Here is a 22,951-nt window from a genome sequence, read left to right as displayed (position 1 = left end):
AGCCACAATGGTTGCTGACAGGTGTATAACACCCGCACTTCACATCGTTGCGAACGACATTATACCATAGAAGAAGACACATTTATAAAATTCAGCACACAGCCATGCAATCTCCATAAAGATCTCAACTGTAAATGCTGTTATTGTGAAGTGGAAATACCTAGGAGCAACAACGGCTCAGCTGCTAAGTGGTAGGCCACATACATTCACAGAATGGGACCCCGGAGTGCTGAAGCGCATAAAAATCGTGTACCCCAGTTGCAACACTCACTACCGAGTTCCAAACTGCCTCTGGAAGCAAGGTCAGCAAAAAAACTGTTTAGACGGGAGCGTCAAGAAATTGATTTCCATGGCCGAGCAGCTGCACACAAGCCTAAGTTTACCATTCCCACAATGCCAAGCGTTGGCTGGAGTGGTGTAAAGCTCGCCACAATTAGAAGAGGGGACCAACTCCATTTTAATGCCCATGATTTTGGAATGAGATGTTCGAAGAGCACATACTTTTGGCCGTGTAGTGTAAGTATTCATAGTGTATGTATGTCTTCAGACCTCTAATTTGATTGTCATTGTGACTTACAATCAGTGGTGTACTTAGGTTAAAAAAAAAATATATGTTTTAATTTTATTTCACCTTTATTTAACCAGGTAGACCAGTTGAGAACAAGTTGTCATTTACAACTGCAACCTGGCCAAGATAAAGCAAAGCAGTGCGACAAAAAACAACAACACAGAGTTATATAAAATCTATATACAGTGTGTGCATATGGCATAAGGAGGTAAGGCAATAAATAGGCCATAGTAGCGAAGTAATTACAATTTAGCAAATTAACACTGGAGTGATAGATGTGCAGATGATGATGTGCAAGTAGTGATACTGGTGTGCAAAAGAGCAAAACAAAGTAAATAAAAACAATATGGGGATGAGGTAGGTAGTTGGATGGGCTATTTACAGATGGGAAATTTACAGATGGGCTGAGTACAGCTGCAGCGATCAGTTAGCTGCTCAGATAGCTGATGCTTAAAGTTAGTGAGGGAGATATAAGTCTCCAACTTCAGCTATTTTTTTTGCAGTTCGTTCCAGTCATTGGCAGCAGAGAACTGGAAGGAAAGGCGGCCAAAGTAGGTGTTGGCTTTGGGGATGACCAGTGAGATATACCTGCTGGAGCGCGTGCTACGGGTGGGTGTTGTTATGGTGACCAGTGAGCTGAGATAAGGCAGAGCTTTACCTAGCAAAGACTTATAGATGACCTGGAGCCAGTGCTCTGGTGACGAATATGTAGCAAGGGCCAGCCGACGACAGCATACAGGTCGCAGTGGTGGGTGGTATATGGGGCTTTGGTGACAAAACGGATGGCACTGTGATAGACTGCATCCAGTTTGCTGAGTAGAGTGTTGGAGGCTATTTTGTAAATGACATCACCAAAGTCGAGGATCGGTATGATAGTCAGTTTTACAAGGGTATGTTTGGCAACGTGAGTGAAAGATGCTTTGTTGTGAAATAGGAAGCCAATTCTAGATTTAATTTTGGATTGGAGATGCTTAATATGAGTCTGGAAGGGGGTTTGCAGTCTAGCCAGACACCTAGGTATTTGTAGTTGTCCACATATTCTAAGTCAGAACCGTCTAGAGTAGTGATGCTAGTCGGGCAGGCGGGTGCGGGCAGCGATCGGTTGAAAAACATGCATTTAGGGGGCCTCCCGGGTGGCGCAGTGGTTAAGGCCGCTGCAGCGCCAGCTGTGCCACCAGAGACCCTGGGTTCGCGCCCAGGCTCTGTCATAACCGGCTGCGACCGGGAGGTCCATGGGCCCGCACAATTGGTATAGCGTCGTCCGGGTTAGGGAGGGTTTGGCCGGTAGGGATATCCTTATCTCATCGCGCACCAGCGACTCCTGTGGCGGGCAGGGCGGAGTGCACGCTAACCAAGGTTGCCAGGTGCACTGTGTTTCGTCTGACACATGGTGCGGCTGGCTTCCGGGTTGGATGGGCGCTGTGTTAAGAAGCAGTGCGGCTTGGTTGGGTTGTGTATCGGAGGACACATGACTTTCAACCTTCGTCTCTCCCGAGCCCGCACGGGAGTTGTAGCGATGAGACAAGATAGTAGCTACTAACAATTGGATACCATGAACAAAATTCAACAAAAGAAAAATAAGAAAAACAGTTTTTACATGCATTTGGAGGCCACAGAAGGAGTGTTGCATGGCATTGAAGCTTGTTTGGAGGTTTGTTAACACAGTGTCCAAAGAAGGGCCAGATGTATACAGAATGATGTAGTCTGCGTAGAGGTGGATCAAGGAATCACCTGCAGCAAGAGCGACATCGTTGATATATACAGAGAAAAGTCGGCCCGAGAATTGAATCCTGTGGTACCCCCCTGCCAGAGGTCCGGACAACAGGCCCTCCGATTTTACACACTGAACTCTGTCTGAGAAGTAGTTGGTGAACCAGGCGAGGCAATCATTTGAGAAACCAAGGCTGTTGAGTCTATCGATAAGAATACGGTGATTGACAGAATCGAAAGCCTTGGCCAGGTCGATGAAGACGGCCACACAGTACTGTCTTTTAACGACAGCGGTTATGATATCGTTTAGTACCTTGAGAGTGGCTGAGGTGCACCCATGATCAGCTCGGAAACCAGATTGCACAGCGGAGAAGGTATGGTGGGATTCGAAATGGTCAGTGATCTGTTTGTTAACTTGGCTTTTGAAGACTTTAGAAAGGCAGGGTAGGATGGATATAGGTCTGTAACAGTTTGGGTCTAGAGTGTCACCCCCTTTGAAGAGGGGGATGACCGCGGCAACTTTCCAATCTTTAGGAATCTCAGGCGAGAAGAAAGAGAGGTTGAACAGACTGGTAATAGGGGTTGCAACACTGGTGGCGGATAATTTTAGAAAGAGTGTCCATATTTTACTTGGTGACATTCACTTTTACTTGAGTAATTTTCTATTAAGGTATCTTTACTTTTACTCAAGTATGACAATTGGCTACTTTTTCCACCACTGCTTACAATCACGACAGAACTGATCAGTCACTGGATCTAATCGGGCGTCAAGTCTCCATCTGTTTCATGCTATTATGCTGCCCTCTAGTGCCAAGGCTAGAGGTTGAAAAATAATTGTTCCAAGAAAATGCACTAATAATTTTCACTAGTCACCAGTTTAATGATAAAGGCAGTGGGGCAACTTTCACTGGGGACAGGGGGATATGTCCTCCCCACATTCGGAAATTGCATTTTTGTCCCCCCCAGTTTTATCATTGGAATGTGATACAAAACTAGGCCACAATGTATTCTAGGACCTTGCGGACACCTCTGATGGGTCAGGTAGGCTGTTTGGAGTGTTTATCAGACTGGATTAAAAAATAATAATTCTGTCCCACCCCACTTCTAAAACCACAGTTGTGCCCCTGATTAGAGGTCACGTGTTTTAGGTATACCAGAATGCATAAACAATTAAACAGTAAACTGACGGGAATGTTGAGAAACATTTCATAGCCTACTCTTCATGTAATATAAGCAGATGAACATCTAGTTATCTTTATAGTTGTGTCATTAATATGGTACCAGGCTTTGTTTTAGTAATGCTAAAGAATTTTGTGAGTACTGAACAGATGTGGATATGGTTTTAAGATGATGTACCATTTTACATTTGTATTTGTGTGTGAATTTGGTTTTTGGGCTCTTCTATTGCAATAAGGTAAACTGGTATGGCATCTATATCTAAGGAGGAGCAAAAGAACATGGGGTGGTGAAGACAGCCCAATACATTACCGGGACCGTGCTCCCACCCATCCAGGACATCGACTCGAAACGGTGCCCGGGGATGTCCCGCAGCATCATCAAGGACACTACACACCCCAGCCAAGAGCCGTTCACTCCCTTCCGGTCTGGCAGACAGTTTTAATCTACAGTACAAGCCATCAGTGCTGAACAATTGAACTGGCCACCTAAACTGACTCCGCACCTTAACACGCGCAGGCTGCATTTACACAGGCAGCCCAATTCGGATATTTTTCCCACTAATTGGTATTTTGACCAATCAGATCTTTTTCAGAGCTGATCTGATTAGTCAAAATACCAATGTGACATTTATTTTTATCAGAATTGAGTTGCTTGTCTAAACACAGCCTATACATTCATGCTTCACACATCACAACTGCTGCTACCAGACTCATTTATTGCTAAATACTGGACAATGTAAACACTTGCCCCCCCAATCCCTTTCCCCAAAATAATGGCCTTCCTATATCATAAATTGATGCTAAAATGTTTATTCTATTCTACTGAGCCATTTACTTGGTTGTATTATTTCTTATTGTTGCATTGTCAAAAAGCAACCTGCAAGTAAGCATTTCATTGGATGGTATATACCATGGGTGTCCTGTACATACAGTAAGGCATCTCAAATGAGTTTTATTACAATTCGAAAGACCAAATAAAAGTTTAATGAATGACAAATAAGGATGCGTAATGCCCGCTGAGAGATGTAACAGTTAACATTTCTAACAAGCATAGGAAATAGGGGTAAATGTACAGTACACAGGAAGTTCTCTATATACACAGCTCTGGGCATGTAACATGGCAAAACAACTATTATACAGTCATTCATGTTTAAAGATGCATTTTATTTGATTTAAAATACAACTAAAGTCAAACTTTTATGCTGCACACAGTTTACCATTGATGTGTCACTATTCAAGAATCATCCATAAAATGGAAACTCCATAGGATAGATATGAATCTACTCATAATATAAACTGTTTGAGTGAATACAGTCATACTGTAATTTGAAGGAAAGTAAGTGCATAAACAGTTGTAAAATGCTAAAGGGGAAACATATTACAAGTAGCTTAAAACTTTGCTTATTAATAATATAACGCATATATAGCATGTGACTTCTGATCACAAATTTACATAATAATCAATTAAAACTATATTGTAAATAATATTTGGTTATTTAGTAACATCAATTTAAAAAAACATACTTGCATAGTTTAAGATGTGTCAATAGTGCAATGACGTAAAGAGGGTGAAGTACATTAACATAAATGTTAATAGGAAAGCGTCATTTATCTTTCATGATGTACTGACGTATTCATATCGAATCATATTTATCAAGGTCGAAAGATTCTGTATCCTGTTCATTAAGCACAATCAGAAGAAATCTAAACGAAACAGAGGGATTACCTGGGCGTGTCAAATAAATAGGCCTAAATGTTCATTTTTGTTTTCCGCTAAATCCCCCCCCACTGAGTGCCCCAATATACACAGCCCCAGGTTTCACGGTCAGCGAAAAGATATCCAAGTCTGGAACAAAACAAATACATGTCTTGAGGAAACAGAAATATCTATAGGTGGGAAAGTAATATATAAAGTCATCTTTGGATATTGTAAGAGCATAGACCAAGACTCCCCCTTAAAGTCCATGACTAAAGGAATATTCTCATTCTAACTTTCTATATTTCAAATGTCAAAAAAGATCTTACAGTGTCTAAAAGTACTATGTTAAAATAAGTTCTCCATCCTCTACCTTGAATTTCCATTAAATACAACAGTTTTGCATCTACGTAAGCCAAACTACCTATGTCAGCATAAACCACTAGAGATAAAAGGAAAACCAGGAACACTATCAGAAATGCTTGTAGTATTTGCTTTGGTCTCTTGTCCCCCTAACCATCCGGAAAAACTCTCTAAACACATTTGAAAATTAAAGGACCAAGTATAAACTGACTGTTAAGTGATAATTCATAAAAACATGTGTTTGTTACTCAGCTTTTAGACTTGGCATTACAGTACTGCGTAGATAAAGCTTCATTGATCAGTGGAGAGGCACAACAATGATAAAGGTATAACTTGCTACAAGTTAAATGTTGCTTGGATATGGCATATTAAATGTTGCTTGGATATGGCATATTGCTGTTATAAGGTTAAAAAAAAAATATTAAAACACTGAAAAACTATTAGTAGAGCAGAATATTATTGGAAGTTGTCTGAATTGAATTTAGGGACACTGACAGCCCATTTAGCAGTGCTCTTTCAACAGTTTTGCTGCCATCCTTTAGAATCAGTGGTATTGTTATTTCTTGGACCCCTGGGCCATCTCACACGTTACCTTTACAGTACCATCACAAATCTTCTACTCAAACTATCATCCGGTTAAGATCAAGGCAAACCCCAACAGGCGCACATTGGTTGAATCAACGAAATAACGTGGAATAGCCGCTGAATTTACATCTGTACCCCATGGGACTATTTTTCAGGCTGTGTTACTGTTGAAAATTCTTGAGGACGCTACCAAACAGACAATGTATCTATAAAAAAAAAACGTACTCAATCTTTACATTTCTGTTCAATACATTCCGGTTGAATTACAAATTAAATAATAAAAACCTTAGCTATGGTGGAAGAGAACAACCATTTTTACTTGTCATATATACTGAAATAGTACTGTAGCGCAAGAGAAAGCAACATGAAACAATTAAATGAGTACAACTAGGTAGGCCTTGCTAGGCTGATCTTGCCGTTTATTCCCCCCTTCTCTGCAACACCTAACTGAAGACAGCCTGTCTGGTTGGCCAGGTCAGTAGGGCGTGGTGCCCTCCCACTCCACAAGATACTGCACCTTCCCCTCCAGAGTGACCCGGCGGGCCAGCACCTGGTACTTCTCTCCACAGGTGAGCCGCCCCGCCGCCCCAAAGTAGTTGGTGATGGAGGACTTGAGGTGGGAGAGGGATGAGTCGTCCTCGCTGATGCTGTCGAAGGTGTGGCTGTCGATGGCGTTGTCCAGCATCACGGAGGCCGTCTCCTCTCCCGGCAGGCTCTGCTCCATAGGGCTCAGCTCGTTCTCCACCACCTCCCTCTTAGTGGCCAGCACCGTGTAGTTTGAGGTGGGCAGCTTCCTCTTACGGCTGCCAACATTCTTCCTGCAACAGGTTAGAAAAACATTAATTAGGGCATGCAGCAAAGCATTTATGGAAATGTTTTGCAAAATGAACATTTCTTATTGGACAAGTCCAGTCAGTCTGTTTGGTGCCAAATGAACATGACCCTAATATCAGCAACCTATTGAAACAAACGCAACAACGGTTTCCTGAATTGACTGCTTTGCTGTGCCACCAGACATACCTTTGTAGAGTCAACAAAAAAAAAAATGGCAACTGGACATTGCACACCCAGTCCAACTAAACATGACTTCGATCAGCCACCAGGGGTAGCTGTGGTCCGCTATATACCCTTTCCATCTGTCTGTGGTTTTCATGCCCTATGACTGTCGGTGCTGCTTTTATACATCCCCCTTAAAAACAGTCTGAAGAAGACTAAACAGATGGAAACTTTTCTAGGCTATTAAAAAATACACTAGGCTTAGATAGGTGGATTCCCAAATCAGATGACGTCCTCTTTTCCGATACCAAGTTGACTGTCAGTTAACTCAACATCTCATTACATTGACACATCCTAGCCAACGGGAGCCAGCAAGAGAGGGAGTGGAGGAGAGGCAGATACTAAACTGGCATGTTTGATCTGAACCACAGGGAGAGAGAAGGGCACAGCGGGGGCACAAGCTCTGTCGCCCCACGGAATCACTCTGTCTCCACAAACACACCACACGCCTCTTATTTCCCCCACATGGCCTCTCTAGAGTATCAGACAGAGATGGTAATGAGCAGAAGCCACATTTAAAAATAAACAGACTAAAACAGAGGGATGAAATATCTGGGGTATCTGGGAATAGGGACATGAAATGATGAGGCCCGTCTAGCCACACACACACACACTGCTCTCATCTCTTAGGACAGTGTGTGTGTGTCAAGGCAGAGCACCAGCGTGGAGACGGGCAGGGCAGTTACATCAGCGTAAACATCATCATAACAATCAATCCCCTCTCTCTGAGCCACAGGAGACGTCGGAAGCACCACGGTCACCCCATTAGTAGGAGTTTCAGCCATGGAACTAAAATACAGTAAAGGCAAAGAGCAACAAAAAAAAGTTTCCAAAAAAACCCACCATAAAATGTCAACACACTCTGAATGTCAAACTTCAGAACCCCCCTTCTTGTGAGACTATAAGCAAATATTGGAAGATGTACAGGAGCCAACTGCATTAATTGTCCAAGACCTCACATCATACTTCTTGTGTGATGTCAAAAAGCTGGTCTCTCCTAAACTTCTCACATAGGAACATGTTCAAGAGCTTGGAAAGGCAGAGAGAAAAGCTCATCTGACAGCCTGGGCTGCAGCGTTTAGAGTCAGGGGTCTTATCGATCGGTTTGCACCACACTACACACGGTGGAGCCAAAAAAACTAAAAGAACAAATGAGTGAGAAACAGCTGGGGGAAGAGGGAGGGAGACTGATCATCACATTGATCACGCAACCTGATCGTTCACCTGGAAGTCCCCTTTGACGCCAACACCTGGGTCCGTATTCACTACAGTCAGTTTTGCCTTTTAAATCATAATCAATACGATTACGTACAGTAGACAGTGGGGACCTGATCCTAGATCAGCACTCCTATTCTGAGACACTTTGTGGATAAGGGCCCTGGACTACAGTCAAGCAGGTTCTTGAATGGTGTTGAGGTCAGAGCCCTCTTCCTGTAAAGAGCACCAAAGAGGATAAGGTGCACAGATAATTTATGTGAGAGTTACCTTTTCTAACAACAAAAGTCTTAGCGACCACAGTGCTGTACCTGAGGCCATTGCGGCCACAGTGCTGTACTCGTGGCCATGGTGACTACAGTGCTGTACCCGAGGCCATGGCGACCACAGTGCTGTACCCGAGGCCATGGCGACCACAGTGCTGTACCCGAGGCCATAGCGACCACAGTGCTGTACCCGAGGCAATTGCGACCAGTGCTGTACCCGAGGCCATTGCGACCACAGTGCTGTACCCGAGGCCATTGCGACCACAGTGCTGTACCTGAGGTCATAGGAGACACTGGTGGTGGCAGATCCTGTGGTACTAGCCGCGTCTGTGGAGTCCAGGTCCAGACTGAAGGTCCGTCCTGAGCTGGTGCTGAGGAGTAAACAACAACAGATTCATTCAAACGCTGGAATTACGGCGCTAATCAGAAAATGATGGGGCCACTGGTGGGGGGCAGAATAATCAAAGAGAATGAAGGGGCCCCTGGATGGGGCAGAATAATCAGAGAATGATGGGGCAGAATAATCAGAGAATGATGGGGCCCCCGGATGGGGCAGAATAATCAGAGAATGACGGGGCCCCCGGATGGGGCAGAATAATCAGAGAATGATAGGGCAGAATAATCAGAGAATGATAGGGCCCCCGGATGGGGCAGAATAATCAGAGAATGATGGGGCCCCCGGATGGGGCAGAATAATCAGAGAATAATGGGGCCCCTGGATGGGGTAGAATAATCAGAGAATAATGGGGCCCCCGGATGGGGCAGAATAATCAGAGAATGATGGGGCCCCCGGATGGGGCAGAATAATCAGAGAATGATGGGGCCCCCGGATGGGGCAGAATAATCAGAGAATGATAGGGCAGATATAATCAGAGAATGATGGGGCAGAATAATCAGAGAATGATAGGGCAGAATAATCAGAGAATGATGGGGCAGAATAATCAGAGAATGATAGGGCAGAATAATCAGAGAATGATAGGGCAGAATAATCAGAGAATGATAGGGCAGAATAATCAGAGAATGATGGGGCAGAATAATCAGAGATTGATGGGGCCCCTGGATGGAACAGAAAAGCTCTAGCATTGACGGTCCTATTTTCTGTTTTTATTCCAAACCTCACTAAGGAAAATCAACGATCACCATGGCTGCTCACCCTTACGTTGTGACTGCAAATTCCAAGTCACTGTTCTGAGCCCATAATACAAGAGCCTGCATGCTAAAGGTGTGTGCGCGTGCGTGTGTGTGAGTGAGTGAGTGAAAGTACTACATCTAGCTAATGGAAGGACGTTAATGTAATGCTTCAAAGTCTACTCTCACAGAATCATCATTAGCCGTTTTCATCCTCCAGCTCAGTTCAGGTGCTACACAGCTATGAGCCTATTCCACTTCTCACATTCCAACAGAGTTAGTCCCCTTTTTGGAGTTGCACCAGCTAGTCCCCATCTATTGATTCTCCTCTAAGAAAGCTCTGTTGATGGTCAACATTCCCCAAAGTGTTTGCCTTTCTTTCTTGTATTGTTCAGCGCTGTTCGAGAGCTGATACCATGGCCGAATACAAACAGTGTAGTTATTCCCTCCGTAAGACAATCAAACAGGAGAAACGTCAGTATAGAGACTAGAGGTCGATCGATTATGATTTTTCAACGCCGATACCGATTATTGGAGGACGAAAAAAAGTCGATACCGATTAAATCGGTCAATTTTTTATTTATTTATAATAATGACAATTACAACAATACTGAATGAACACTTATTTTAACTTAATATAATAATACATCAATAAACTCAATTTAGCTTCAAGTAAATAATGAAACATGTTCAATTTGGTTTAAATAATGCAAAAACAAAGTGTTGGAGAAGAGTCTAAAAGTGCAATATGTGATATGTAAGAAAGCTAACGTTTCAGTTCCTTGCTCAGAACATGAGAACATATGAAAGCTGGTGGTTCCTTTTAACATGAGTCTTCAATATTCCCAGGTAAGAAGTTTTAAGTTGTAGTTATTATAGGAATTATAGGACTATTTCCCTCTATACCATTTGTATTTCATTAACCTTTGACTATTAGATGTTCTTATAGGCACTTTAGTATTGCCAGTGTAACAGTATAGCTTCCGTCCCTCTCCTCGCTCCTCCCTGGGCTCGAACCAGCAACACAACGACAACAGCCACCATCGAAGCAGCGTTACCCATGCAGAGCAAGGGGAACAACTACTAGAAGGCTCAGAGCAAGTGACGTTTGAAACGCTATTAGCGCGTGCTAACTAGCAAGCCATTTCCCTTCGGTTACACCAGCCTCATCTCAGGAGTTGATAGGCTTGAAGTCATAAACAGCGCAATGCTTGACGCACAACAAAGAGCTGCTGGCAAAACGCACGAAAGTGCTGTTTGAATGAATGTTTATGCGCCTGCTTCTGCCTACCACCGCTCAGTCAGATACTTAGATACTTGTATGCTCAGTCAGATTATATGCAACGCAGGACACGCTAGATAATATCTAGTAATATCATCAACCATGTGTAGTAAACTAGTGATTATGATTGATTGTATTTTATAAGATAAGTTTAATGCAAGCTAACAACTTACCTTGGCTTACTGCATTTGCGTAACAGGCATTATCCTTGTGGAGTGCAACGAGAGAGGCAGGTTGTTATTGCGTTGGACTAGTTAACTGTAAGGTTGCAAGATTGGATCCCCAGAGCTGACAATGTGAAAATCTGTCGTTCTGCCCCTGAACGAGGCAGTTAACCCACCGTTCCAAGGCCGTCATTGAAAATAAGAATGTGTTCTTCACTGACTTGCCTAGTTAAATAAAAGGTACAAAAATACAGATTTCCGATTGTTATGAAAACTTGAAATCGGCCCTAATTAATCGTCCATTCCGATTAATCGGTCGACCTCTAATAGAGACAAAGTGGAGTCACAATTCAACGGCTCAGACACAAGACGTATGTGGCAGGGTCTACAGACAATCACGGATTACACAGGGGAAACCAGCCACCTTGCGGACACCGATGTCTTGCTCCCGGACAAGCTAAACACCTTCTTCACCCGTTTTGGGGATAACACAGTGCCACCGACACAGCCCGCTACCAAGAACTGTGGGCTCTCCATCTATGTGGCTAACATGAGTAAAACATTTAAAACGTGTTAACCCTCGCAAGGCTGCCGGTCCAGACGGCATCTCTAGCCGCGTCCTCAGAGCATGCGCAGACCATCTGGCTGGAGTGTTTACGGACATATTCTCTCTCTCCCTATCCCAGTCTGCTGTCCCCACTTGCTTCAAGATGGCCACCATTGTTCCTGTACCCAAAGAAGCAAAGGTAACTGAACTAAATGACTACCGCCCCATAGCACTCACTTCTGTCATCATGAAGTGCTTTGAGAGTCAAGGATCATGTCACCTCTACCTTACCTGACACCCTAGACCCACTTCAATTTGCTTACCACCCCAATAGATCCACAGATGATGCAATCGGCGTCACACTGCCCTATCTCATCTGCACAAGAGGAATACCTATGTAAGAATGCTGTTCATTGACTATAGCTCAGCATTCAACACCATAGTATCTGGGTCCTGGACTTCCTGAGGGGACACCCCAAGCTGGTGAAGGTAGGAAACAACACCTCCACTTCACTGATCCTCAACACAGGGGCCCCACAAGGGTGCGTGCTCAGCCCCCTCCTGTACTCGCTGTTCACCCATGACTGTGGGGTCACGCACGCCTCCAACTCAATCATCAAGTTTGTAGACGACACAACAATGATGAGACAGCCTACAGGGAGGTGAGGGCCCTGGGAGAGGAAAATAACCTCTCACTCAAACAAAACAAAGGAGCTGATCGTGGATTTCAGGAAACAGCAGAGGGAGTATGCCCCATCCACATCAACGTGACAGCAGTGGAGAAGGTGGAAAGCTTCAAGTTCCTCGGCATATACACCACTGACGATCTGCAATGTTCCACCCACACAGACAGTGTTGAGAAGAAGACGCAACAGCGCCTCCTCAACCTCAGGCTGAATAAATTTGGGTGGCCCCTAAAACCCTCACAAACTTTTACAGATGCACAATTGAGAGCATCCTGTCGGGCTGTATCACCGACTGTTAAGGCAACCTTAACCGTCCGCAAACACAGGGCTCTCCAGACGGTGGTGCGGTCTGCCCAACGCATCACCAGGGGCAAATTACCTGCCCTCCAGAACACCTACAGCACCCGATGTCACAGGAAGACCAAAAAGATCATCAACCACTCGAGCCACGGCCTGTTCACCCTGCTATCATCCAGAAGGCAAGGTCGGTACAGGAGCATCAAAGCTGGGACTGAAAAACAGCGTCTATCTCAAGGCCATCAGACTTAAATAGCCATCACTAGCCGGCTTCCACCCGGTTACTCAACTCTGCACCTTAGAGGCTGCTGCCTTATATTCATATACTTGGAATCACTGGTCACGTTAATAATGGAACCCTAGTCATTTTAATAATGTTTACATACTGCTTTACTTATCTCTTATGTATATACTGTATTATATTCTACTACATTTTTGTCAATGCCACTCCGACATCGCTCAATCTAATATTTATATATTTCTTAATTCCTTTCTTTTACATGTGTGTATTGTTAGATACTACTGCACTGTTGGAACTAGGAACACAAGCATTTCACTACACCCGCAATAACATCTGCTAAATGTGTATGTGACCAATAAAATTTGATAATGGATTTATTTTTACCCTGTTTTCTCCCCAATTGGTAGTTAGTCTTGTCCCATCGCTGCAACTCCCGTACAGACCTCAGGAGAGGCGAAGGTCGAGAGCTGTGCGTCCCCTGAAGCACAACCCAACCAAGCCGCACTGCTTCTTGGCACAATGCCCACTTAACCCGTAGGCCAGCCACACCAATGTGTCGGAGGAAACACAGTGCATTGTGTCTGGCTATTGTGTCCCGGCCCTGGAGTCGCTAGCGCGCAATGGGACAAGGACATCCCTGCCGGCCGAACCCTCCCCTAACCCGGACGACGCTGGGCCAATTGTGCACCACCTCATGGGTCTCCCTGTCGCGGCCGGCTGCAACACAGCCTGGACTCGAACCCAGAATCTCTAGTGGCACGGCTAGCACTGCGCCACTCGGGGGGCCGTGATTTGATAGCCTTTACAGGAAAATGTAATTAAATCACATCATTCGGCACATTGATGAAAATCACAGTGGTGACCAAAGACTGACAGAAAAAAAGCGTGTCTTTCAAAGGGAAATACATGTAAATGGGGGTAGATTGTTAGGGCCCAGAAAATAACTGCACTCAATCGATGGCAATGAAGTCAATGTCAAATGTTTGCAGCTTCATTGGAAATTAGCATCATCATGTACTGTAGGTCAAGGTCCAGACAAAAGTCTTCAAACTTACACTCTTAGAGCTGGTTTTCCAGACACAGACTAAACCTTGATTCAAAATACATTTTAATGGAGAGAAATGCCATTGAACATGCTTTTTAATCCAGGACTATGCTTAACCTGTGTCCGGGAAACTGGCCCTTAAAATCCACAACATTTACCTTTTGAGACTTTGTAACTCGTCCAAGGTGAAGTCAAAGATGTTAGCCATGTGATGGTTGGTGCTCCAGGTGGAGGTCAGGTCATTCTACACATCATCACACAAACACACTGTTGGTATTATAGTACTCAACCATTGTCATAAACAGTCATAAACAACATTGTTCCCATCATCATCCTTGTTCTCATCAGTTCTGTCTATACATGCCATTGCTGTCTATATTTTCATCTGAGCACCTTCCTGCCTGGCAGTATTAGCTTTATTACTAGGAAATGTCAGAGGTTTGTTGTTAGAGCACATTGTGCCTGGGGACCAGACAGACATGGTACTGCTCAGAGGGATTTGTCAGTAAAATGCCTCAGAGGCCAACTGTAAGTAATTCCCTTTGAGTCGAACCGTGAAGAGAGAGGGATGAGGGCAATGACACACAGGGACTTCATGGTACATGGTGGACAGGAGATAGACTTTTAGAAGAGGGACAGTGGTCTGAGATGGAGGGGGGAAAAGAGCACAGAAAAATGGAGGGGGGAACAGGAGATAATCATCAGCGGTAGGAAAAAACAAAAGCAGCGCAGATTTATTCAAAGTTCAGGCTCAGTGAAACAGTAGAAAAGGTGGTCGGCACGACCGGAGTTAGATGTTGAGACAATCAGAGAACTCACATTGGGGATGGCATCCTCCAGCAGCCATTTTGATCTTCTCTTCCTCCTCTTCTCTGCAGGGAGAGAGCTGAGGAAGAGACAACTTTCACTTTCTAATCACACAATTTGATTACTGGGTGACAATTTGACAGCCTAATATCATTCAGTAATTCCCTGATAAAATTATATTGTTTTCAGCACAGTCTTTAGTTCTTCAAGTAGAACTGTTACATAGCCATTACCACTAAATGAGAACTTTCATCTTAATGTTTGTTCTCTGTTAGTGGTAAATTAATGGTGGGAGGTCCTAGGAAACATTACACTTACATGATCACTTAACATTGATCAACACTTTCTGACTGAGGTCTTGTAGAAAGTTAGCAGAAACCTAATTGAAATACAGTGTATCCAGCTTTCACTACAACGCAAAATACCTGTTCCTGCCTGTGCCTTTCTTTCGTCCTCTCCATCCCTCGTTCTGAGCCCTCTCAGGAAACAGTTTAGAGGGAGGGTTGGGGGGAACGCGGGTCCTCAGGCGGAAGATGCATTTCCTCTTCTTGATCTCCTTCCCACAGAGAAACCTGGAGGAATAACGAGGGCGGTGACAAGTTCATGGTCTGGCAGAGGGGGTGTGATATCAACAAATACACCTTCAGCCAAGTAACATGTTTGTTGTGACAAATACTGTATGACCAGGACAAAAATTTAACAACTTACTGAATGTTGGGGGCCATACTATACTATTGTTAATAGCACATGAAAAATACATTGGCTGATACAGTATATAGTGTTGCAGTACATGTATGCAGTTGTAGTAAATCTGTGGAGTTTTGTTCAAATGAGCACTTACAGTTTTACACTTTATCTACTGTGTCTGCTCAAAAAAATAAAGGGAACACTAAAATAACACATCCTAGATCTGAATGAATGAAATATTCTTATTAAATACTTTTTTCTTTACATAGTTGAATGTGCTGACAACAAAATCACACACAAATTATCAATGGAAATCAAATTTATCAACCCATGGAGGTCTGGATTTGGAGTCACACTCAAAATTAAAGTGGAAAACCACACTACAGGCTGATCCAACTTTGATGTAATGTCTTTAAAACAAGTCAAAATTAGGCTCAGTAGTGTGTGTGACCTCCCTACAACGCCTGGGAATGCTCCTGATGAGGTGGCGGATGGTCTCCTGAGGGATCTCCTCCCAGACCTGGACTAAAGCATCCGTCAAATCCTGGACAGTCTGTGGTGCAATGTGGTGTTGGTGGATGGAGCGAGACATGTCCCCGATGTGCTCAATTGGATTCAGGTCTGGGGAACGGGCGGGCCAGTCCATTGCATCAATGCCTTCCTCTTGCAGGAACTGCTGACACACTCCAGCCACATGAGGTCTAGCATTGTCTTGCATTAGGAGGAACCCAGGGCCAACCGCACCAGCATATGGTCTCATAAGGTGTCTGAGGATCTCATCTCGGTACCTAATGGCAGTCAGGCTACCTCTGGCGAGCACATGGAGGGCTGTGCGGCTCCCCAAAGTAATGCCACCCCACACCATGACTGACCCACCGCCAAACCGGTCATGCTGGAGGATGTTGCAGGCAGCAGAACGTTCTCCACGGCGTCTCCAGACTGTCACATGTGCTCAGTGTGAACCTGCTTTCATCTGTGAAGAGCACAGGGCGCCAGTGGCGAATTTGCCAATCTTGGTGTTCTCTGGCAAATGAAAAACGTCCTGCACGGTGTTGGGCTGTAAGCACAACCCCCACCTGTGGACGTCGGGCCTTCATACCACCCTCATGGAGTCTGTTTCTGACCGTTTCAGCAGACACATGCACATTTGTGGCCTGCTGGAGGTAATTTTGCAGGGCTCTGGCAGTGCTCCTCCTCCTTGCACCAAGGCGGAGGTAGCGGTCCTGCTGCTGGGTTGTTGCCCTCCCATGGCCTCCTCCACATCTCCTGATGTACTGGCCTGTCTCCTGGTAGCGCCTCCATGCTCTGGACACTACGCTGACAGACACAGCAAACCTTCTTGCCACAGCTCGCATTGATGTTCCATCCTGGATGAGCTGCACTACCTGAGCCACTTGTGTGGGTTGTAGACTCCGTCTCATGCTACCACTAGAGTGAAAGCCCCGGCAGCATTCAAAAGTGCCCAAAACATCAGCCAGGAAGCATAGGAATTGAGAAGTGGTCTGTGGTCCCCACCTGCAGAACCACTTCTTTATTTGGGGTGTCTTGCTAATTGCCTATAATTTCTACCTGTTGTTGTCTATTCCATTTTCACAACAGCATGTGAAATTTATTGTCAATCAGTGTTGCTTCCTAAGTGGACAGTTTGATTTCACAGAAGTGTGATTGACTTGGAGTTACATTGTGTTGTTTAAGTGTTCCCTTTATTTTTTTGAGCAGTGTATATATATATATATATATATATATATATATATATATATATATATAACGGAGATGTCTTACTTGCTCTTGTAGTTGTTCAGAGCATCAAGGAGATATTGGCCTCTTTCTGTTGGAGGAGTATTGGAGAGCTGTGGGGAATATTAAAATGTCAGTCCGATGCAATTTGCTTTAAAAAAAGATCTGTTTTTCACAAGACAGCATTAATCTGAATTTTCTATCCGGATTCCTATTCAGAATTCAGACAGGATTTCTTCGTTTCTAACCTTGCCCAACTGGAAATGGTCCCAGTTGTTGCTGACAAAGTTGAGGATCTCCTCCAGCTCAAAGTACTTCTTCTTACTCTGGACTCCCAGGTTGTAAAGTGCCAAGTGCACCACGTCCACCCTGGATAAGAAACCAGAGACAATTGATGGGAATCCCATGAAATGAGATGAGAACTGATTGTAATGTATCTAGAGTGATTGGGTGCAGAACCGGTTTTCCTCACCAGCAGCATTCACATATCACATCATAAGGGATACGACTCTCAATTATACATCCATATGAGTTAGCAGATAGAGAGTTGGGTTTAGCGAGATGTGTAAATGTAGTCCTCTTAATCAAATATTGTGCTGCCTAGCACCCCAGTGTGTATTAACAGCAAAACAATCCTGTTAGGGGCAGTTTACACTAGCACATTGTCATAAGCACAAGAGCATAATAATGCCACACATCCTCTACCTACTGTACTATAGGACACCAATGCCCTTTGTATTCTTAATTAAAGTACCACATCTGGAGTCTCAGAGTGTGTCTCAGAGGTAGATATGAAGAGTATAGTAGCCATTTACCATCGGAGGGCCAGTCTCTTGATGTACTCTACTCCTTTATTACACATGGAACAGATGAACAAGTAAAACCTGAAAGAGAAAGGCAGAGAGGTCAGAGGAGGAGAAAGCACAAGTCACGTGCCTCTAGGGGAAATCAAAAATCCATAATGGTCCTCAGTCATATCGGTATACCCTCGACTTCCATGACACGTCTATCACTTTCCAGACTATAATTATTTCCTCTGACATCCCAGGATTTGCCCTAACCGTGGGAACCCCCAGAATAAAACCTCTTCTGTTTGATAACAATTCCACACACCTATCTCCAAACATCATGGACTCCTGTAGGCACTGGATACAGGCCTCATGGAACCACTGTTCACACCGAAAACACTGCAGCATCTTCAAGTACCACCTGGGAGGGGAGGAGAGCAGCCATTAGTGAAAAGTGAGTTACTAAATGAGCAACAGAGTGCTGTATCTGAATCAAATCCAGTTGCTTTCTAAAAGAGTGGATATGTAAAATGCTATGCTGCAGTGTGTCTAGCCAGCACACTCACTCTCCAGGTCCTCCACAGTAGCAATAACACTGTTGGTGATTTGTGTGGTGCTGGGAATCCCATTCCAGCTCTTCTGGGCTGTAGGTAAGCACCTGCTTCATGGTCTGCAGTGCTTTTGCTATGGGCCCCTTTTTGAGAGCTCCCCCTTTCTGTGATAAGGAGAAACAGCCACGTCAACATGGTTAGGCATTATAGGACAGCGTTCAATCGGACACATCGTAGCAAAACGTTTGGTAACAGAAAACAAAAATCTGTGTTCTTATTGGACGTGTTGAGGTAGTGCCTTCCCATTTCAAAACGTTTTCTCCCTGTTGAACACTACCCTAGACAAACAGTAATTAAAAGTTATATTAGTTATATTAGTTTCTTGCTCAATTGAAGAGCAGCTTGTTCTATCAATAATACTCACCCGCACAGCTAAAACAAAGATGCACCTCCTGCAAAACCATGGTGACAAAACCATTGAGCTCTCCACCTGTGGCATGTGGCACTGCTGGTGGTAACCTGGCAGAAACAAAGATAAGAGGACAATGAAAACATAATGCTGGCCCAATAAATAAACATAATGCTGGCCCAATAAATAAACATAATGCTCAAACCCAATAAAAATAAACAAATGGTTAAATACATGAATAAATGGATGGATCCATGAAAAAGTGCTATTGCCGGCCGTACTTTGAGCCAAAGCAATATGTTATGTTGATCTGAAGGGGGCATCCAACCAGCTTTAATCCTGTCCAGCAAATGTTGGGAAGCCAGAGGGAGTGGACTCCCAAAGCAATCAATTACTTTAATTAAGAGCCAAGTAGAAACAAAACCAACGAGACACTACAGCCTGGGGACAGGACCCTGCACAACTGTTGCATGGCCCCACCCTAATACATGTCCTTGTCATGGACAAAATGTAGATGTCAGATGGGACCTGTCTCTTTAAGACAAACACCCATGGAAAGTACTTAGTTTATCGTACACAGGGTTGAAAAGATGTTATGAGTCACAGAGGCTTTCTGGGCACTTTGTCCAACTGAAAATGTTCACTGTTTCACTTTCAGAGATTCAATGACCTTTAGCAGATGACATGTAGTTATGCCACAGATGTACCCTTCTTCAGTTCTGTATGTTGTTCCAGTCAATTTAATACAGTTTAAATATAGTTTATGCTTTTAGAGATAGTGTCAAAGCATTCAAATACATGAAGTAAATATAGAAGCAAATAGAGCCCTGTATACAATGAACAATGAGATCCCCTCCCTTCTTAATCACAATCTGTAAAGAACTTGCATCCACTTGCATATAAGTGCAAGAAAGAGGAGTGTAGCCACATCCTCCTTTAAGGGTCATCAGACTCCACAGCGACTCACCTATTCCACATTTTCCACATAGCAGGATCTCATTGTCGGATACTAGCACCATTTCGGAACAGACTGAGCATTTGGGCTCCTCCCCCGGAACTCCAGCTGCATGTTTTGGGAGAGAAGAATAGCATTAGCGTACATTCAATGATGATTATACTTCAGCTACATCCAACATGATGTCAGCATGTCAACAGCACATGCAAGATATTCAATTAAGAGCAATCTGCGAGGCATTACTGACATAAATTGGCCCTTTCTGAGAAAAGTGTCATTTAGACAGTTGAAGAGTTAAAGGACAGTCAAGTCCATTAGGGAATAGGGAAGTGTCTAAATATACCTTTAAGTGGCCTACTGTATAGTACAAGTGTTGGCTAAGTAATGGGAAGCCAATTGAAAGTGTTGAGGAATATGTAGCCCAGAATAAAGGAGCTTCATGAGGGTCCAGGGAGCTACTGTAAGAAACTGTAATGATTTCCAGTTAGGATGCTGTGTAATTCTGTTGAAAGTAGTTTACACATTAATCATGGCTTTTGGAGAGAGCATTTGAGATGTTGAACCGGTCTGGTGTAGATCCATATTATCAGCAGACATAAATTCATTGAGGATGTAAGTTTCACAGTTAAACTAATTCACACGTTTGTTTTATTTTACACAGAGACAACAACAATAACATGAATATGTCAGTTTCTCTTCACTCACCATGTTGGATGTCTTTCCAGAGAACCCAGAATTTTGAATTATCTTCAAAAGTGACAAAGCAGCTCTGCTTGGAGGTACTCACCTTGAATGAAGTGAAAACAGATAGTATGAGGTGGGAGGCTAATTGTGTATGACAGGTTTATTACAGTTCTATTCCAATAATAGTGTGTTACATTACATTTGTCATAAAACACTAATTACTGCTGTAGTGCCTAGAATCTACAGAGAAACCACCATATTTGTGTGAATACTCCAGAGCAGTATTTGGACAGTACACTCTTAGAAAAAAGGGTTATTTGGCTGTCCCCATAGAACCCCCTGTGGAAAGAATTCTAAATGGAATCCAAAAAGGTCCTCACTGGAACCAAAATGGGTTCTTCAAAAGGTTCTCCTATGGGGTCAGCCGAATAACCATTTTAGGTTCTAGATAGCACCTTTTTTTCTCCTAAGAGTGTACTTATTGTTATGTAAATAAAATGAGTCCAAATCATTGTGTGGAAGTATACTACAGTATTTAACTGATAAAACAATGTCATGTTGTGCTGGTGACTTACTCTCTGGATCTTCCCCAGGTAGTATAGGCCATCAGACCAGCGGCACAGTACATACTGGCCCACGGTCACGCTGTTTTCCATGTCTGTGAAGCTCCGCCCTCTCTCCCTCTTCTGGGGTAAATGCTTGGCCTCCAGCACCTCATCTGGCTCCACACTGCAGAAGTTATCTCTGTAGGCTGACTGCAACATGCTGCAGCTGGGCTGTCCACACTACTACTCTTCCTAGGAGAATCAGGGCTTTACATTGTCATTGAGGTAGCAACTGTATGTCCTCATGATCACAACATTATGGAGGTGGTAGTTGAACATTGTTGTGTCAGTGTTCTTTTTTTAATCAAATGTATTGACATGCACCTACTATAGACAAAAACTATTGTTAAGGTGTCATAAAATGCATTTCCTGAAGAATAAAAAAAAAAATAGGACATATGCCTATGTTATGCATCATGAAATCCAGCCCTTCATCAGCATATTTGTTTTAACACCCCACCCCTGTTCTGATGTAGGCTGACGCCTGATGACTCAATTTGGATGTTCTCCTGCGTGTCGATCACAGCACAGCCTACAGGTCTGACCAAGGTATTTTATACCTCAGCGGACTGACTCATCAGCCAACTACAGCCAGCCATCACATTTGAATTTGACTTGTCAACGCAGTCGCAAATTGCAGCACTTGCGCGAGTCAAACTGGTCGTGTACAAGTATTACAAAGTGGCATGGCACGTTTTTAACAGTTAGCAAGTAGTCTATCAAACTGTAACGACTCTCGAATGTAATTTATCAAACTGATTACAGACTAGTTGATTGGCTAAATTATGTCCCGTCAATAAGATGGGCATATCGCCAACATAAATTATTAAAAGTATTTTATTTTGTTAACCTGATCACACTTTTGCATCTCCTCGACTGCATGTCTTCTCACAAAACTCTTCATCGCTAACTAGTCTGCTGTCTAAACATGTTATAGTTGTTATATCAGCCATATATAGCTTGGTAGCTAGCTAGCTATATCTGCTAGGTAGCCAGCTAAACTGCAACTGTCAAACCAATGAAACGAATGTTACTTGCCCCTTGGTAGTGTATCGCATATGCATTTATGCAAGGAACATCTAGTTTAGCTTGCTAAATGTAATCTATGAATACCCGAATAATGAGATTGAACACTTTATAACAATAGTTTGTGACATTAAAAGTAGGACGAGATGCAAAAATGAAATCCAATTCAGTGAGCTGTAATAATGTATATGGACTTCTCTTACCGCCTTGGTTAACTTCCAATCCAGGGTCAATGCTCGAAATAATGTCGCTGCTGTTGAGTAACGTTCCATTCGCTAGGAGTTGTCGATTCTTGCAATATGTGTACAGGCGCTAAAGTTCAAACTATGCAAGTCGCCATTTTTCATTTTTTCCCGCGAATCAATTTACGTTTTCCTTATGTAATTAGCATAATCACATCATCATCTTCATACAGGAAGTTCAACATTTCGCTCTCTAGCTGCTTAGGAACATTTATTTTTTCTTCTTTTAGTGAGCCTTAAACGTTTTCCAAAAAAAAAAAGTTATTTAGCATTTTCAAGCACTTTTAGTAATTATGATAATATCCATATCATTGTGAATGATAGTAGTATCTTTGATAATACCGCCTACCACTACTGCTGATTATTACACAAAACTGTATTACTAGCTATACTACCCTATTCACCATCATCATATGTCATAATCGTCTTCATT

General features: G+C 43.4%; 1 protein-coding gene across 2 annotated transcripts; it reads right to left on the bottom strand.

Moving 5' to 3' along the window:
- Positions 1-4,417: 4,417 nt before the first annotated feature.
- LOC115111315 (PHD finger protein 19-like) lies at positions 4,418-22,623 on the bottom strand. 2 transcript variants are annotated; one of them, XM_029637236.2, is made up of 15 exons: positions 22,480-22,623; positions 21,221-21,442; positions 20,667-20,748; positions 19,974-20,069; positions 19,022-19,116; positions 18,613-18,761; positions 18,372-18,467; positions 18,074-18,142; positions 17,507-17,627; positions 17,304-17,371; positions 15,260-15,406; positions 14,847-14,913; positions 14,186-14,271; positions 8,913-9,008; positions 4,418-6,918 (listed from the first exon to the last, which is right to left on the bottom strand). In XM_029637236.2, the coding sequence occupies exons 2-15, from the start codon at positions 21,407-21,409 to the stop codon at positions 6,576-6,578; spliced, it is 1,704 nt and encodes a 567-aa protein (XP_029493096.2). In that variant the 5' UTR covers positions 21,410-21,442; positions 22,480-22,623; the 3' UTR covers positions 4,418-6,575. The 2 variants fall into 2 exon arrangements, with proteins under 2 accessions (XP_029493096.2, XP_029493097.2); XM_029637237.2 differs by lacking the exon at positions 8,913-9,008.
- Positions 22,624-22,951: the final 328 nt, after the last annotated feature.

Source organism: Oncorhynchus nerka, linkage group LG27 (genome assembly GCF_034236695.1).
Source record: "Oncorhynchus nerka isolate Pitt River linkage group LG27, Oner_Uvic_2.0, whole genome shotgun sequence".
In the NCBI taxonomy this organism is placed as follows: Eukaryota; Metazoa; Chordata; class Actinopteri; order Salmoniformes; family Salmonidae; genus Oncorhynchus; species Oncorhynchus nerka.
The sequence above is the reverse complement of the archived record's forward strand: the minus strand, read 5'-3'. Positions and strand labels throughout refer to the sequence as shown.

What these genes read in the sequence shown, in the direction of transcription:
- LOC115111315 (XM_029637236.2), bottom strand. Translation starts at nt 21,409, where the DNA reads ATGTTGCAGTCAGCCTACAGAGATAACTTCTGCAGTGTGGAGCCAGAT. An exon ending in ACCTGGGGAAGATCCAGAGA is followed by an intron (nt 20,749 to 21,220) that starts GTAAGTCACCAG and finishes ACTTCATTCAAG; the next exon opens with GTGAGTACCTCCAAGCAGAG. An exon ending in TCTTTGTTTTAGCTGTGCGG is followed by an intron (nt 18,762 to 19,021) that starts GTGAGTATTATT and finishes TCCTTATCACAG; the next exon opens with AAAGGGGGAGCTCTCAAAAA.